This window comes from Geotrypetes seraphini, chromosome 7 (assembly GCF_902459505.1).
Source record: "Geotrypetes seraphini chromosome 7, aGeoSer1.1, whole genome shotgun sequence".
NCBI lineage: Eukaryota > Metazoa > Chordata > Amphibia > Gymnophiona > Dermophiidae > Geotrypetes > Geotrypetes seraphini.
In genome coordinates this window covers 112,838,367-112,857,203 of record NC_047090.1, presented here as the reverse complement: position 1 = coordinate 112,857,203, position 18,837 = coordinate 112,838,367, and the positions used below count along the sequence as shown (strand labels likewise).

Here is an 18,837-nt window from a genome sequence, read left to right as displayed (position 1 = left end):
GCTACCCTACGAACTCGCAAGCAGAGGTTCTCGCCCCTAGGGATCAGCAGCCACCTAGACCATTCTACTAGAGCGGAGGGCTGTCTAGCACGCGCCATGAAGGCGACCACCATGCGATAAGCATGAAAAATCAGCCAACCCTGGAGACAAGCTGGCCCACTGGAAGAAGAAAAGAACCATCAGGCCTCAAGAGAGATCCCCAACTCGGAATTTCTGCATACTACCATGAAGAAACATGCCTAGAGTACTACCAGACAGCAGCACATAGGCAGAAGGCCTAAGGAAACCTCCAACACCGCCGCATGTTATTGGAACCCCGAGTGAGGCAATGAACCACCCGAATGAAACACGGGCACGCCCTTGTCACCTACTCCACCGTGCTGTCTGCCAACCCATAAGGTAGCACAACCAAGCGTAGGCAGCCAAACCCAGATCAGAACCTTATGTGTAAGTGCCTAGGGAAATAAATGGACAGCCCCCAAGAACAACTAGCTGCATTTATTTATTTTTTCGGCAAGAGAAGCCTGTGGAATATACACCATAGCAAACTTGTGCACTGCAATACGGGGCAAAGCTGTTTCCAACAGGGCTGACGATCCAACCCCGAAACAAAAAGAAGCCACGGTACACGCTGATAAGTCAGCTGCAGGACATGAGTCACTGAACCCCGCGGCGCTGGGGGCCCAAGCGCGGGCACTTTCCCACCAGAATCAAAACCGGCTGGCTCCCCTAACAGCGCTGTACAAAACAGACCGGGAGCTCATAGCCAAAACAAAAGCACACCGCCCGGCAAAGCAGAAGTCAAGGCCTGCGCTGAGAAAGTCAGCCGCCTAGAATAACTCCCCGAGTGACATGGTGCTGGCGACCCAAGCGCAGACTGTTTCGCGCCAAAACAGGCCAGCTCCGAGAACATTGCTGCCCACAACAGACTCGGAGCCCATAGCCCAAGTATATATATATATATATATATATATATATATATATATATATATATATATATATATAGGCATAAATATAACAGTGCAGCCGCTTCTTACACAAATTGCAATATACACTGCAAAACACACCTCGGGGAGGAAATGGGAAAGGTGCACGGCTCCCAACAGCAGGGGAGCACAAGCTCGCACCACCCGCGCTCCAGAAAGACCCAGCTCCAGTTCAGATATTGTATAACACACCTGGAGCCGTCCTCACATCCCCACGACCACACCGAGAGCCACACAGTTGCATTACCCCACGGGCCGTGGCAGCATTGAGAAAACAATGTCCCAGAAACTACCAACCCCACAGCACAAGCGCCAGGGCAAGAAAAGAAGCTCTCCTTACTTATGCGCGGGAAGACAGAGGCTCCCTCACCGAAGCAACCTCATATAAAAACACATTCCACCACAAAACAAAACTGCCATAGTAAAGAACCCACAGCTCTCACACAACCACAAAGTTCAAAGACAAGTAGAATAAAAAACATACTCACAACCTACTGAATAGTGCCGGTAGACGCCGGGAAACACCGGCTGCTCAGCACGAGCAGGGCAAAAAGTCAGCTGTATAGTCCCCTTTTTTTTTTTTAATGGGAAAGAAGAAAAAAATAGGGACCAGGGCAGACCCTCTATCATTGGAGGGAGGGTGAGGCATGGACAAGGGGGGGCCCAAGTGTAACCTCTGAAGCCGGCACCGTTCAACCGGACACTCCTGTCTCACTGAAGAGAAGATCTCAACAGGAGAAATAGTACTGACAACTCACTGAAGAGAAAATCTCAACAGGAGAAATAGCATTGCCAGGTCACTGAAGAGAAACCTCAACAGGAGAAAATAATTTTCCAGTCACAGCCAGAATCCAGGAGCTAGTTGAATAGCGACTTTCACCTGCTGGGAGATAGAGAATACTGAATAAACAGGAGGAGTGCCAGCCAATAGAACCACCTGTTAATCAGTTTCTCTATCTCCGACTGCTGGTGGATGTGAGCTATCCCATTGGTCTCTGGATTCATCTGCTGCTGTTGCTAGGGAAAAGCACAATAATCTTACATAAGCAATTACTTTCCACCACCCTCCCACCTATTAATCAAGAAAATAAATACCTACAAGAAACTATCTAAAAACTGCCCAAAACAGTTCCAGTACAAACCCCTCCCCACTCCCTCCCTGGATGTGTATGTTTAAAAGTCAGTAAAATAAAGTCAGTATCATTCCTTACAAAATTTAGTCAACAGCTCCCAAACATCCATAAATTTCCTGTACCTTCCCTGCTGTATAGCCATCAAACGTTCCATTTTAAAAGTATAACCAGAAAGTGTAATTTAACCATAAGAACATAAGAATTGCCACTGCTGGGTCAGACCAGTGGTCCATCATGCCCAGCAGTCCACTCACGCGGCAGCCCTCTAGTCAAAGACCAGCGCCCTAACTGAGACTAGCCCTACCAGCGTACGTTCTTGTTCAGCAGGAACTTGTCTAACTTTGTCTTGAATCCCTGGAGGGTGTTTCCCCCTATGACAGACTCCGGAAGAGCATTCCAGTTTTCTACCACTCTTTGGGTGAAGAAGAACTTCCTTATGTTCGTACGGAATCTATCCCCTTTCAACTTGAGAGAGTGCCCTCTCGTTCTCCCTACCTTGGAGAGGGTGAACAACCTGTCCTTATCCACTAAGTCTATCCTCTTCAGTACCTTGAATGTTTCGATCATGTCCCCTCTCAATCTCCTCTGTTCGAGGGAGATTGAGAGGGGACAACTTCAAAATAAGTTGTAACGCAACCCCTGTCATTACAAAGAGAAGTTTGTTATTCCTAGCAGATATTTGACTTTTAGCTCTCATTAATGTATCAAATAGGATAGTATCGTACGTCAATGCCACTGGATTTTCCAATATATTGTTCACTTGATCCCAGATAGATCTCCAAAATTGAAGTATCAAGGGACAATAATATAATAAATGATCCATAGCCCCGGCTTCGAGATGACAGTGCCAGCATCTATTAGACTTTGAACTATCTAATTTCTTTAAACGAATTGGGGTCCAAAATGCTCTATGTAATAAGAAAAACCATTTGAATTCCACTGCACAAGACAATATATTAATGGCTACAGTTGAGAACGATATACACTAGTATAATATAAACCCAAGTATAGAGTTCACAAAAAATGCTTTCAAGAAATGAAGCATGAATGGAATAAAACTTATCTGAAGATCGTCTGTCTGTGGCTGTCTATTTCATTATGTTCTTCAAAGGCTGCTCCCGAGAGCAAGTACTTCTGCTTCGCTTCATCAAAGAAGCTACATCAGAGGAAATTTTCACATTTCACTTAAAAGTTGTAGCAAACTTCCACGCTACTCTGCACCAACTTCAGCAACTCCAAAATGGCCGCAGGACCAAGAGATGCGCCTGATTCATTCAAAAAGAGCCGGGCGTCATGACATCATCACAAACGTGATTCGCTAAGCACTACAGTAAGAAACCTTACATTAGTAAACAGACAATATCATGTGGAAAAAAACCTGGAGAATGCAAAATAAATTGCAAAAAATATATATTAAAAAACATAAACAAACATCAAGAATCATCTTCAGATATAGCCCCATCATCTTGATCCCCCTCACAACATGAAGGAAAAGAACCAGAGCACAGAAGAAAAAAACCATAGGATAGATCATTTTATCTTTACCTAATGAAAGATATTTATGTGTGGAGTTTTTTTTCAAACCAGTGATGATACAGATGGCTTAGGGTACAGTGTTGTCCCGGCTGTCTGTGTATGAGGTTTGTTTTTCTCCACTTTTTGTGCTCATAATTTTCTGTCATTTTTGTTTCTTTTGAATGGATGATTGAGATTACCTGCACAGCTTATTAACAGTGCGGTTTTTTTTCTTTTTTTGCTTAGCTGAAGTTCATGTTTCCATGGTTTTTTTGGGGGCTTCCAAGAATGCTAGCTGACCTGCACAGAGAGATTATGTTTCAAATTATGCACAGGCTAAGGGTATTAGCTTATACATTGGTTTTGTAAGAATGGGGAGAAATGGGAGAGGTATTAACACGACTTATCTTCTGCCGACCTCACTACACTCAACTCACCCTCTCCTCAAATCATTTTGCTAGCTCCCTATCTGCCTTCACATACAGTTCAAACTCCTACTACACACCTACAAGTGTGTTCATTCTGCAGCCCCTCAGTATCTCTCCTTATATACCTCCCCGAGAACTCCATTTCTCGGACAAATTGCTTTTATCTGTACCCTTTTCCTCTATTTCCAATTCCATACTTGGTTCCTTTCAGCTTGCCTGAGTCCATCTGCCACACCCCATCCCTTTTTCAAAAGCAAGCTGAAAACCCACCTTTTTTGAGACAGCCTTCAACTCATAACCCTATTCCCCTCTCTCTGCTCACCACCCTAGCCAGCAGTTTAACCGTCCCCTCTAACTTTAACTCCTATCCTAGCATTCTGTTTGTCTGTCTTGACTGTTTAGATTATAAGCAAATTTGAGCAGGGACTGTCTCCTTTATGACTCTGTACAGTGCTGTGCACATCTGGTAGCACTCTAGAAATAATTAATAGTAGTAACATGGGCTACTGTTAAGATGGTTTATATTACTGTTAACCCAGATTATTAGTAACCAAGCCTCAGTGCATATAAGGGACCTGTTAAAGAACATAAGAATTGCCTCTGCTGGCTCAGACCAGTGGTCTATCATACCCAGCAGTCTGCTCACACAGCGGCCTTCTGGTCAAAGCACCCTAACTGAGACTAGCCCTACCAGCACACGTTCTTGTTCAGCAGGAACTTGTCTAACTTTGTCCTGAATCCCTGGAGGGAGTTTTCCCCTATGACAGACTCCGGAAGAGTGTTCCAGCTTTCTACCACTCTCTGGGTGAAGAAGAACTTCCTTACGTTTGTACGGAATCTATCCCCTTTCAACTTTAGAGAGTGCCCTCCCTGTTGATAACTTCCCCCTAAATGTTGACTATGGCAAGGCCTGAAATGGCCTACCGATAGCACCAGTGGAGGTTGTTACTGTTAACAGATTTTGGCATGCTTAGGACAGATAGGAGAGCAACAGTATGTAATAAAGAAGTTGAAAGGCTGAGTAAAATACATTAAAAAGTGATGTTGGGCAGCATATGGGAATTTATACATAAATTCTCTCATTCTATAATAGGTTGCCTAAATTTAAGTGCATTAAATTTATAGAATACTGCTATCCTCGTCAGTATGCATATACTTATATATATATATATATATATATATACTTTTATATATATATATATATATATATATATATATATATATCATTTATATCCTAAGTGATTTACATTTAGGTACTTTGTCATATTTCGCTATCTGTCCCGGTGGACTCAAACTCTATCTAGTGTACCTGGGGCAATGAGGGGATTAAGTAACTTGCCCAGGGTCACAAGGAGCAGCGAGGGATTTGAACCCACAGCCTTAGGGTGCTGAGGCTGTAGCTTTAACCTCTGCACCTCACACTCCAGTAGAGCACCCAAGCAATATTGTATAATTACGTGCTTGAATGGCTTAGCACATAAATGTGAGGGAGAGGCTGGCATTTATGCAGACCTCTTACAGGATACTTTAACTTACACAAGTAGATACCGCATTTAGGTTGAGTCCATTTACACCAGCCATAGACATTTAGGTACACCAACGCTGTGCTCAGTTAAGAACACTTTGACGCCCAAGTGTCCTTACAGAATCGGTTCACTACCTGTACTATCTGGGCAGCTAAATGAAAGCATCCAGTTAAAGAACTGCTTCCAAAGTAGACCAAGCTCAACTCGGCAAAACTGGATGGACCACTGTAGATGGGCAGACTAGATGGTGAACATATACTGTATATCACTCTTATCTATCATCACTTATTATGTGTGTTACTAATCAAAGATAAACAGTCCCAAATTAATCAGAAGTATAACTACTCAAACACAGCAAAAAGGCCACCAGTAGACCTAGAAAATTACAAATAGCTCATACATAGAGACGAAGACTCAAGTGCCCGAAGACGGTGACCAGGGCAAATCATAGTCACTCGACTATGAAAGCCGGGCGTGATTTATGACCCGAGCTAAGTACCATATGTCAGCATAGCTATCGCTACCATTCAGCATTTTTAGTTGGCATTACTTATGTCAGCGAAGGCCTATGGGAAATTATATCAATCTGACTCTGGCATGTGAATGCAGATAGACCCTGAGGGCAGGGAGACTGTTTTAAGTAGCCCTGATTGATATGTTTTAAGTAGCCTTGATTGAATCATGATCAAGAAGATAGGCTGCTTGAATGGGACAAAGAAGCCAGAGACTAATCCCATCTACCATGCCTGCAAGTATCACACCCTCCTTATCAATTAAATTAACCATTGTTTCAAACAGTTTACAAATTCTAAACAGAAAGATACTGGGACATTCAATAGTTTCTATACACAGAATAAGATTCCAAGCTATAAAAGCCTCCTCTCTGCAACACACAAGAATCTATCTATCTATCTATCTCTTGGCTCTTGGGTCTTGGCTCTCTTGTTCTTTCTTTCTTTCTCTCTCTCTCTGGCTCTCCCTAGAACTTCAGACTCTCTGTCTCTTTGTCTCTGAACTATGTAAGGCAGGGAAACTGCTTTGCTCTCTACTTAATTGTAATGCTTAATTGTTGTAATGCCTATGAATACTACTTTTCTGTAAGTCTATTTCTATAATATATTCTTTATGCAATCACCTCTGGCTGTGCCTCTTTGATTCTACTTCCTGGTGAATCATCTGTGAGGGAACTGAACCTGGGACCTGGCGTTTGTAAGGGCGCCTCTCAAGTGACCCCACCAACCATAATTTTCTAGGTCTACTGGTGGCCTTTTTGCTGTGTTTGAGATACTAATCAAAGATAACATCTGGTCTTATAGGCCGCTAATACCTTGACATTCAAAGCGGGAAACGATCACCAAGAGCCAGAACAAAGACAAACCTCTGGGACAATATTATATTAAAGAAGATTAAGGGCTCCTTTTACTACGTTGCGATAGCGGCTTTAGCACGCGCTGAATTGCCGCACGCGCCACACCTTAACGCCAACATTGAGCTGGTGTTAGTTCTAGCCACGTAGCGCGGGTTTAGCGCGCGCCAAAATCCTGCGTGCGCTAAAAATGCTATCGCAGCTTAGTAAAAGGAGCCCTAAATGTAAAAAAAGGAAACAAAGTTAAGCACCATTTTGTACAGTAATACAAATTGTTTGAAGAGCATAGTCATAGTGTTCTTCCTAAAGGATAGAAAAGAACAAGGAGGAATAAATATCCTAGCGTTCTCTCTAGCAGCCTGAAACAACAAAGTCACTTCAAATATTTGTAACCTTCTTTTGCCTTTAGATGAAGGAAATGAAATCAGAGGAAGATGACCTAACCTCCTTTGTCTAAGAGAAGTAGCAAAACGAAAGTGGGAATAAGATATATGAAGCAAGCTAGTTTAAACATAACTCTGGCCTCAAAAGAAAGGCAATGAAGTTTGATATCGAAGGGTGTAAATCTGTCAGATTTAGTTAAACCAAAGATCAGGCGTACTGAGTTCTCTACTGCGACCCAATAAAAGCTTTATCCAACATAGGATTGGGGGGAAAAGATGAATTGGACTGACTGTGTAAAAATAGGCATAATCTTTCAGTATTATAATTTTACCCAGGATCCTCTTTTTATGTGGCCTGTGAGTGACTATCAGTAAATCACCGTTCAGAAAAAAAAAACTGCTCATCAACGAACCCTTTATGCTCTTATAGCAAGATCCTGTTAATTATACAATAGTTATCACTACTACCAGGATTCTCAGATAGTCTTCTGAGTAATATAACTCACTAAAGACAAACCTCTTCATTGATCCTTAATTTAAATTATTATATTTTAGATTTTTTACTACTATCTACCTCTTTTACAAAGCCGTGTAGCAACGGCCTCGAAGCCCTTTAAACCTCTATGGGCTTCGGAGCCATTAGTGCAGCACAGCTATATACAGTGGTGCCTCGCATAACGAACGCCTCGCACAACGAACGCTGCACACAACGAACTTCATGTCTTGATTCACACAACGAACTTCGTTTCACACAACGAACTTCGTTTCACACAACGAACTTCACACAACGAACTTCGTTTCACACAACGAACTTCGTTTCACACAACGAAGTCGCCCGAGCTGCCGATGTATTGCATCCTTCCGCGCAGGCACTGCAGGCAGTCGTTAGTCACTGCGCTTAACTGCCCTCTCTCACTGTATACAGTCGTCCTTTTAAGATAAACTCAATATTTTTTATATATCATGGCTTCTAAAAAAAGCAGGAAGGTGATTTCTGTTGAAATGAAACGGGAAATAATTAGAAGGAGTGAATGTGGGGTAAAACAGTGTGACCTCGTCAAAGAGTTTGGCCTCAGCAAGACCACCATTTTCACCATTTTGACAAATTTATCTTTTTTTATGTCATCTTAGCATATTTTATGCTGCAGAACGAATTATTTTTTTTAACATGTATTGTTATGGGAAAACGCGTTTCACATAACGAACTTTTCGCATAACAAACTTGCTCCTGTAACGAATTAAGTTCGTTGTGTGAGGCACCACTGTATTTGCATTTGCAGCATGATCAAATGAAATAGAATGTAACTTAGCTTTTCTCACAGTTACACCCCTTCCTAACTATTGTATAATTAACAAGATTTGCTATAAGATCTGCTATAAGAGCATAAAGGGTTCGTTGATAAGCAAATTATAATTTTACACAAGCATGCTCTGTGATTTTATGTCATCCTTCCTGCCTAAAATGTGCTTTACACAGGAAACGGCTATTATAAAATTGCATAGGGGTGTACGCATATAAAAAGCAAGCACACAACATGCTGCCTACTTTTACACGTTAAATAAACACATAGGTGGGGGCAACTGGTCACAGTCATGATGTACAAGTCTACATTTATAACACACGCTGATACAGTACACGTACGCATTTCCAACTGCCTAAAAACAGGTGTAAATTTGTGCAAGAACATCTATGCATAGGTTCCAGTGATACCCACATAAAATAGGCACATTTATGGACATTTTATAAGTGACGTTTTATAAAATTATTTCCACACATATAAAATTATTATCCAGACCAACAGCATGTAGATTCGGTATTCAAGCACTGAAATTCACTATCCTTCTCCTACTGCCATCCAATATGAAGCTTTATTATTATTTTTATTAGTAGTATTGTTAGTTTACAGTGCCAGCTGGATGTAGGATTTATTTTGCCTATCCTAATGAAGACAACAGAAATAAAGAAGGTAACTATAGCCTGGCTCAGATCAGAGTACTAAACTACAGACATTACATTGCTCACAACAGCCATGAGAATAAATTTGCCATTAACCCGGAATCACTCTCCCAGCAATGACCAGAAATATGAGTAAACTTGGTTAAGAAATTTTTATAATACTTAAAATTCAATGTCTGTATTCAATGTCTGTATCCAGTTTCTGCATATAATACATCGTTACTGCCTTATTTCATGCAATCAACCATGAATTTTGCTCCTGGGTTAACATAAGTAACAATATGCCTGATGATAAGAAGGCCAGTGCAGTGAGAGGCTAAGTTGGCCAACATCCACTCACAGGAAATAGATTCTGCTAATATATTTAAAGAAATCCTAGTTTGTGCCAAACAATTCAGTTTACTCAAGTTTATAATCAAAAAAGCCCTGAAGAACTGAAAAGGAAAGAAATAGAACCACAATGGGCCTGAAAGAAAAGGCTGGGCTCCTAAATTTGCATCTATTTTCAGGCAAAATTAGGAGCTAAAGTTCACCTTAATTGAGGAATTTATTTAAAGTTATGCCTATAAATTTAGGCGTTAATCAAAAGCAATATCAATGATGGACATCAAGTCACCTTTTTAGAACTGATGCGAGATCTACAAGGAGTGCATTTGGGTGCTCAAAGAATAGATCTTAAGCAGATGAGACCATCTGTAGGTTACACCCACCAGACAACGTCTCTTCTCAAATCATTGCACTTGCGCTTGCTTTTCAGTGATATACATTAAAATTTCTGCTTGTGTTATTAAGTATTAAATTATAATGTATAAATTACACTTAACTGACTGTTGGGGTTCCGACACGTTTCGCATGAAAATGCTGCTTCAGAGAACCCTCTTGGGAAGCTTTCAAATCTCTCACCAGGAGAGTTCTGATGTCGGGAGAAGGCTTGTGGGCCGGCGACGTGCAATCGCTGCATGCTGGCCCTTCCTTTCTTTGAGTGGCGGCGCAGTGGTGGACCCGGGCCAGAGGAGGAGGAATCGGCGGAGGGTAGGTAGGCTTCATCAGCGTGGCAGGGAGGGAAGGAGGAAGACAGTGTCTGTTGTGGCAGGAAGGACAAAGGCTTGAAAGGCAGTGAGGGGGAGGAGGCAAAAACTCGGGACATGGTAGGGAGGGAGAACGAAGGATAAAGGCTGGAAGGCAGTGAGGAGGCACGAACCCGGGACATGGGAGGGAGTTAGGTCGAAGGACAAAGGCTGGAAGGCAGTGAGGAGGCACGAACCCGGGACATGGGAGGGAGTTAGGTCGAAGGACAAAAGCTGGAAGGCAGTGAGGAGGCACGAACTTGGGACATGGGAGGGAGGGAGGAAATAGAAGGGGACAATTGTTGGGCCCTAGTGAAGAAAGGAAGGAAGGAAGGAAGGAGACTCATAAAATCACCAGACAAACAAAGATAGGAAAAATGATTTTATTTTCAATTTAGTGATCAAAATGTGTCAGTTTTGATAATTTATATCTCCTGTGTGTATATGAAAAATGAAAGGAACAGCCTGGCAGGGAAGGGGAGACAGGGTGCAGAGCCTGGCAGGGAGTTTAGGGTTGGGTGCAGAGCCTGGCAGGGAGTGTGGGGGGGGGGGGGCTGGGTGCAGAGCCTGGTATTTATTAGTACACAATTTGGTTCAGAATGTTTGTATTTCTGGTTTTCCTACTCTAAATCTAGGGTGTGTCTTATGGTCCGGTGCGTCTTATGGAGCGAAAAATACGGTAGCTATGCTAACTGATTAGTGCAGAACACACTCATTCTCTGCCCTCAGACATGCCGCCTGCACAAAAAATTAAAAATTTTTAACACATGGGTAACACACGCATATGGTAAAATTACCATGGGATTCCTCAGCAAGCTACATTTTTTGCCAGTTAATGATGGTCCCTTTCAGGTTCAGATGATTCTTTACAGACTCATCTCAGTCCAAAAACAAAATCTGATGCATATCACCACCACCATAAATGTGGCCTTTGAGAGTTAGTGAACACATCCATTACTCCAACAGCTGCAGAACATATTACGTATTACACAGGACAAGGACCTTAGGAAACAGCACTCCCTAAATTCAAGAAAAGAATATATGTTATTGCAAACAGAAAAATACAGGAGCTCTCCACTAGTTCCTTAACATCCAAATATGTAGCTCTGGACAAAAAGTAAACCAAACAATGAAATCGTTGCAACAGCACTTACCACTTCCTGAGATGCATGTTTGGGATCATCAGGATCAACTGACCAATAGCAGTAATCAAAGCCAAACTCCAATATCCGTTCTCTTGTATCGCATGAGCTTTCAAGTCTATTGCCAAGCTAACAAGAAAAACAAGTCAATCGTTATTTTAAAAAATATATAAATTCACAACATACAAAAAAATTTGCTGAGAGAGAAACAGAAACAGGAAAATACTGAAAAGACCAATACATACACAAAGATATTTCCTTCAGCAGCCTATCATGTGTAGCAGGGAGTCTAAAGTGCAATCCCTGGAGTCACTAGCACATCCAGCTTTCAAGATAAAACTCTGTAAACTAACCTTGTTCTTAAACTCTGCGTCTTCAAATACACCTAATGAATATTCATGAAGATACTCTTAAAATCAAGCTGTCTGCAGCCTTTATTGAGCACTCCTGTTCTATGGTTCAATTTAAATCTTTAGCGATATCCATTTTTTAGGAGAAACACCAGACTAATTTGGTGTGTTAATAACATTAGCTGAGCACCTGCAGGTGGGATTTGTATAAATGGGGTAAGGGTGGGGGAGGGATAAAGGGAGGTAATGTAGGCAGTGAACGCTATGTAGGACAGTGGATATGGAAGAGAATAGCAAGAGTGGAAGTAGACATGTAATGGAATTATGGATTGGTGAAGCTAAATAAACAAACAGTGGGATGGGCTGTGCTAGGGATTGGTGTAAACATTTGGCAGGTTTGGAAGGATTAGTCTGAGGAACAAGGAAGGGGAGAGTTAGGTGGCACGTTTTGTAATTTTAACCCCCCTCCCCCTTGTACTTTGTTTTGTGTTTGAATTTGGTGGTTCTTGGGCTTTGGGGTGGGGGTTTAGAAGGGGTTTGGGATAGGGTGGAGAGATCACAGTTGTGAACATAGTAACATAGTAGATGACGGCAGATAAAGACCCGAATGGTCCATCCAGTCTGCCCAACCTGGTTGAACTTAAATTTTTTTTAAATTTTTTCTACTTAGCTATTTCTGGGCAAGAATCCAAAGCTCTACCCGGTACTGTGCTTGGATTCCAACTGCCGAAATCTCTGTCAAAACCTACTCCAGCCCATCTACACCCTCCCAGCCATTGAAGCCCTCTCCAGCCCATCCTCCCCCAAATGGCCATATACAGACACAAACCGTGCAAGTCTGCCCAGTACTGGCCTTAGTTCAATATTTAATATTATTTTCTAATTCTAGATCCTCTGTGTTCATCCCACGCTTCTTTACACTCAGTCACCTCTCTACCACCTCTCTCGGAAGTGCATTCCAGGCATCCACTACCCTCTCCGTAAAGTAGAATTTCCTAATGTTGCTCTTGAATCTACCACTCCTCAACCTCAAATTATGTCCCCCGGTTTTACCATTTTCCTTTCTCTGGAAAAGATTTTGTTCTACGTGAAGTAAGGGGATGAAAATGGTGGCGGTGGTGGGGGGTATGATTAGTCTCAGATGATATGAGAAGTTCATAAATAATTAAAATGTAGCCCTCTTAGGCGACACTGCTACAAGGGGAGGCCTGGCATTACCGTAGGTCATGCTTATATGATGTTTTAAAAATGCAAAATTAAAGGGAGCTAGTTTGTCACCGAATAGCTCTCTGAGACATGAAGCAGCTCTGGGATATTTGATGTTGTATTTGGATTGAACTGTCAGTTAAAGATGTGAATATTTAATAAAGCTGCAGCCAAATACTTATCCACAAATTAGTGTGTGTGTTATTGGTTATTTGTTGATTATGTTTTATATATATATACAGTATATGCAGGTGATTGGATGCTAATATTAAGGCAGGCTATTTGATTAAAATAGATCTTACAGAAAACAAAATACTTAGAGCACACTTTAAAAACAGCTGAAAATATATAGCTAAAAAGGAAAATAATATATACAAAAAATGCTTTAATATCATAAATTAGAATAGTTTCTCAAAACTAATGCTCTGCAACTTTACTAAAATATAGAAGTGAATGAATTGGTTGGTATATTTGGCCACACGGTAGACACTTTAAACTTCACTGAAATCAGTGGGATATAGGACTCAGACCCATATGGTGTAGTAACAATATTGGGCATAACATAATGTAACATCAGAATTTCCAAACTGGGTCAGACCAAAGGTCTATCAAGTCCAGTATCCTGTTTCCAGCAATAGCCAATCAAGTGCTTGGCAGGATCCCAAAGAAAATGTAATCCTTATGGTTTCCCCAAGACTACTTGGCTAATAATGATTTATGGGCATTCTCTCCAGGAACTTGTCTAATCCCTTTTTAAACTCAAAGCACTATTATGCTGTGAGATATGAAAAGTATATTTTACACTAACTGGAAAATAATGCATTCAAGAATCTTATGTTTAGAACTGCAAAGAACAGTTCAGATTTCCAGTAGATAAGGTTAAATTAGTGTTTAAATGAAAATGGTTGGCAGAAAGGGAGGAAGAAGAAAAGGAACATAAGATTTGCTACTGCTGGGTCAGACCAGTGGTCCATTGTGCCCAGCAGTCCGCTCACACGGCGGCCCTTAGGTCAAAGACCAGTGCCCTATTTGAGTCTAGCCTTACTTGCGTATGTTCTGTTCCAGTAGGAACTTATCCAACCTTGTCCTGAATCCCTGCAGGGTGCTTTCCCCTATAACAGCCTCCGGAAGAGCGTTCCAGGTTTCTACCATTCTCTGAGTGAAGAAGAACTTCCTTACATTTGCATGGAATCTTTTCCCTTCTAACTTTAGCAAGTGCCCTCTCGTTCTCTTCACCTTAGAGAGGGTGAACAGTCTCTCTTTCTCTACTAAGTCAATTCCCTTCAATATCTTGAATATTTCGATCATGTCCCCTCTCAGTCTTCTCTTTTCAAGGGAGAAGAGGCCCAGTTTCTCTAGCCTCTCGTTGTATGGCAACTCCCCCAGTCCCTTAACCATTTTTGTCGCTCTTCTCTGGACCCTTTCAAGTAGTACTATGTCCTTTTTCATGTATGGTGACCAGTATTGGATGTAGTATTCCAGGTGGGGGTGTACCATGGCCCGGTATAATGGCATGATAACCTTTTCAGATTTCTTTTTGTAGGTCTTCGTAATCCTTCTGTGTTCTCACTACTCTGAATAACTTTGTATTGTCCGCAAAATTAATCACCTCACTCGTCGTGCCAATTTCTAGGTCATTTATAAATATGTTGAAGAGCACAGGCCCAAGCACCAAACCCAGCGGCGCTTTTCCAGTCCGAGTATTGTCCATTCACCCCCACTCTCTGTTTCCTATCCGCCGACCAATTTTTGATCCACGTGAGTATATCACCCTCGATTCCATGTCTCGCAATTTTTCAAAGTAGACATTCATGCGGGACCTTGTCGAACACCTTCTGTAAATCTAGATAGATGATGTCAACCAGGTCACCCTTGGCAATCTGCCCATTTACTCCTTTGAAGAAGTGCAGTAAGTTTGTCAAGCAAGATCTTCCTTTGCTGAAGCCATGCTGGCTGGTCCTCATCAGTTTGTGTCCGTCAAGGTGTTCGATGATGCGGTCCTTTATCAGCGCCCCTACTACCATCTTTCTCAGTACCGAAGTCAGACTCACCTGACTAGATAAGCCTCTGATTTCAAAATTACCTCACAATTACTATGAATTTAAAAAATAAATTTTAAAAAGCTGGAAGTAATTGTTCCTATGGATTGAGAAGGTTAAAGCTATTTATTTTTATTCTACAAAACTGCAGCTAATGGAACAGCTCAGCGAGCATGCCAATATATTTGTGCCCCTGAAAATTTCACAGCTGGAAAATTCCATAAGCAAAGTACAACAGGCATTCATAATGGCACAAAATTCTCCGCTCTTGTACAATCAGGATGCAGGAAGCACAAGAAGGAAGGGGACATCAAAAAATAGAACTTAACCTTTTGGTTTCTTATTCTTGCTGTTTTGTCATCAACCTCTACAATTATTCTCGCTCCTTCTGCACGCTCTCTAAAAACACAATAGAAAATACAATATGTGAATCACTCAGTTTTCCATGGGTTTATATGTTAGTATATGGTGGGGGAAAAAATAATCTGAACAAACAATTTCCATTAGGTGTGTCAAGTACAAAGGGGAGACAAATTTTCATCATACAGGATACATAATGAAAGATCAGGATAAATCTATTACCGTTCAGCCTCCATGTACAGGATAAATGCAAATACAGTTTAGAAAAGCAATTCTCAAACCCATCCTCCAGACACCCCAGCCAGTCAGTTTTTCAGGATATGTACAAGTGTATGCATGAGATTGATTTGCAGTCATACTTTATCTGAATAACTACCTCATGTACTATTCTCATGAATACTCCTAAACCTTAAATGGCTCGTATGTGCTATGGATTGAGAACCACTGGTTTAGGAGGCAACAAATATTTTTGGAAAACCTTCAATATAGGTGGCCTGCCTGGGGAGCAATTTTTTTTTAACGTGCATCCCGATTGGCTGGTTAGACAGCTGTAGGACGCCTACAGCTGCTTACAATCGGGATGCAGTTTACAGAATCCGGGCCAAACTGTATATACATACATACAGTTTATATATATATGTATGTTATTTTCAGACTGCCTTTTGGATGTATTTTTTATCATGGTATCTTGAAAGTTTTGACATTTTTACACATATATAAACGTTTACATCATGTTTACGTTTATTTTATGGTTTTAGCATCCCCTGATGAAGGCATCATTTGATGTTGAAACTTGGATCCTTGTTGGGACTTTTTTTTATAATAAAGATAATCAACCAAAATATAACCTTTATTAAGACATCTCTCTTTGTCTTCGCTTTTGCTTTGTTTTGTTCATCTTCTATAAGGCAAGTACTCTGTCCTCCTCCCTCCCCCTGCCATTTTTATAGGAACATGTCACAGTCCCATACACAATTTATGGAGGCCTCAAATTATTATGACATTCATTCATTATTGTTATTAACAGAAGGGGAGATGCAGTAAGTCTTGCAGTAGAGCTGTATCTCTACCACAAAATGTCACCAGAAAAATACCCTTATATGGCAGACTGGCCCTACACAGTGCATCCCAGAATGCACCAGGCAAAGCAGGAGATGCCATTTTCATGAGCCAGTGGGAATGGCTCCTGCCATTAAGAGGTACTAGGTCTGGATGAAGGTTTATGTTAGGTTAGTAGCAACACTTGAAAATGGGCCCTCAAATTCAAGCACAATTGCCAAGAGAGCACTACCTTACATATGTGTTTTACCCATCACTAAACTACTACTGCTCTTAACTATTGTTAGAGATCTTCAGTTTTGTGACTTAAACATTGGGCCAATATTTAACAATATATAATGGTTTTCTACATTGAAGTACCCAAATGCAAGTCATTCAACTGAACCTACAACAGCTGAGACAGAATTTAATCACATTCTGTTAATATAACAATTGCAGGATGTCATTTTCTTTCTAAGTAGGAAGGTAACTTAGGAACCAAAAATAAGAAGGCTAGACAGCGCTTGTCTACTGCTGGCCTCTCCAAAGACACCATTTATTTCAAACTCTTGTTGCCAAGCCATCTGTCTCCTAACTGGGCCTCTCAATTTTTATTCCAATGATCCCTATAACCACAACACAAACAAGTCTGCTAATAAATGACAGAAGAATAAAAACACAAATCATGGAGGAAGATAAACAAATACAAAAGTAAACACTGGTCAGAACAGCCTCTGCTACATCAATGCCAAAATGTCCTTGCTAGAAATAGGTTATTCCTGCTTCAGTCTCATATTTCCATAATAGAACTCAGCAACAAGTGTGAGTGAGTGTAAACAAAGCAAAAGGAGTTATGTCAATGTTTATTAAGTCTGATATATCACCTTCTACCAGGGGCACTGAGGTGATTTAACATACAAACATAATACAATACATTATTCCTAAGAAAAAAATATCCAAAATATCCTGCCATTGAAATTTCCTGTGATCCCGGTAAATCAGTTCATTTCCTGTTATCTCAGGTACCCATTTTAGACTATAAACTCTTCAAGAAAGGAATTCTTAGCTGGCTGACTGATTCTATATTACTGAAAACAAAACTGCTTACTATAAAGAGGGTTTTCTTTAGACAAGACAAATTAGACATACTTCTAGGTGAAGTCATTTGATAGTGCCAACATGGATAACAGGGCTTTGAAAGACCTTAAGGTCCTTTTAATCACATGCAGAGATTTCTGTGCAGCCTTTGCCTTGCAACTAGCATCATTTGGTACCATAGCTTGAAGGTAACTCCTCAGCAAGGTAAACAGGTATGTATGTCTAAGGACATAAACAGAGCCAATACTGGGAGAGACCAATATCCTGTTCCAACTCAGGTCACAATTATCTGACAAGATTACAAGATCCCAAACAGTAAAACGTTTTATGCTGTTTAACCTAGAAATAAGCAGTGCATTTTTCCATCTTAATAATGATTTATGGACTTTTCTTTTAGGAAATTATTCCAATCTTTTTCAAACCCTGCAAAGCTAACTGTTTTCACCACATTCTCTGGCAACAAATTCCAGTTACAACTTGATGGTTGTAACTACAGACCAATTCCTGCTAAGTACCCAAGTACTTAAAGACAGCAGAAAAAGCAAAAGGGGTTAAAACTGGATTAGACCTAACAGTTCCTCACTATCTCAAAATGGTATCTGAAAAAGACCTAGGCTAAGTTAAGCTCTGCGGATCATTTATTGATATTTTGTACAATAATCCAAGTTTCACAATCTAAAGAATGTACTTTTCTCCAGGGTGAAAATTACTACTAGCCACTTGATCCTACTGGTGGTGACCTTCTTGCAATTGTAATTTTTTGCTTACATTTTATTCAGTCAATCAGAAGAATCTCAATCGCACCACACCGCTGTCATAAAAATAATTCAGAGAACCTCCTCAATAAAAATAAATAAATTTTTACTTTAACTTAAAAAAGGCTGAAACCCATAAAGTGGGGGATGGGTGGGGGTAGAAAAGGGGTTAATTCCATTTTAAGGAAAGAGAAAGGAAATGGGATTTGATATTCCATCATTCAATGATTACAAATAAAATATACAGGTACTTATTTTGTATCTAGGGCAGCAGGGGGGGAGGGGGGGTGTCAGAGTCACAAGGAGCTGCAGTGGGAAATGAGAATTGAACCCACTTTCCCTGGTTCTCAGGCCTTTACACTAACCATTAGGTTATTCCTCCAATGTTACCTGGGCTCCAAAACTAAATAATAAAAAAGGCACCTACTTTCTTCATATATTCAGTGATAAAGCAGGAAAAGATCTTTTACCCATGATCTACTCTGAAA

The 18,837-nt window shown here is 40.8% G+C and overlaps 1 protein-coding gene across 1 annotated transcript in view; it reads right to left on the bottom strand.

The window, feature by feature from the left end:
- STARD9 (StAR related lipid transfer domain containing 9) overlaps positions 1–18,837 on the bottom strand; it is a 224,778-nt gene that overhangs the window by 184,624 nt on the left and 21,317 nt on the right. Inside the window, exons 2-3 of the mRNA XM_033951109.1 lie at positions 15,428–15,497; positions 11,516–11,632 (exon numbers count right to left, since the gene is read on the bottom strand). Coding sequence (XP_033807000.1) covers positions 11,516–11,632; positions 15,428–15,497 — 187 coding nt within the window. The remainder of the gene's footprint in view (positions 1–11,515; positions 11,633–15,427; positions 15,498–18,837) is intronic.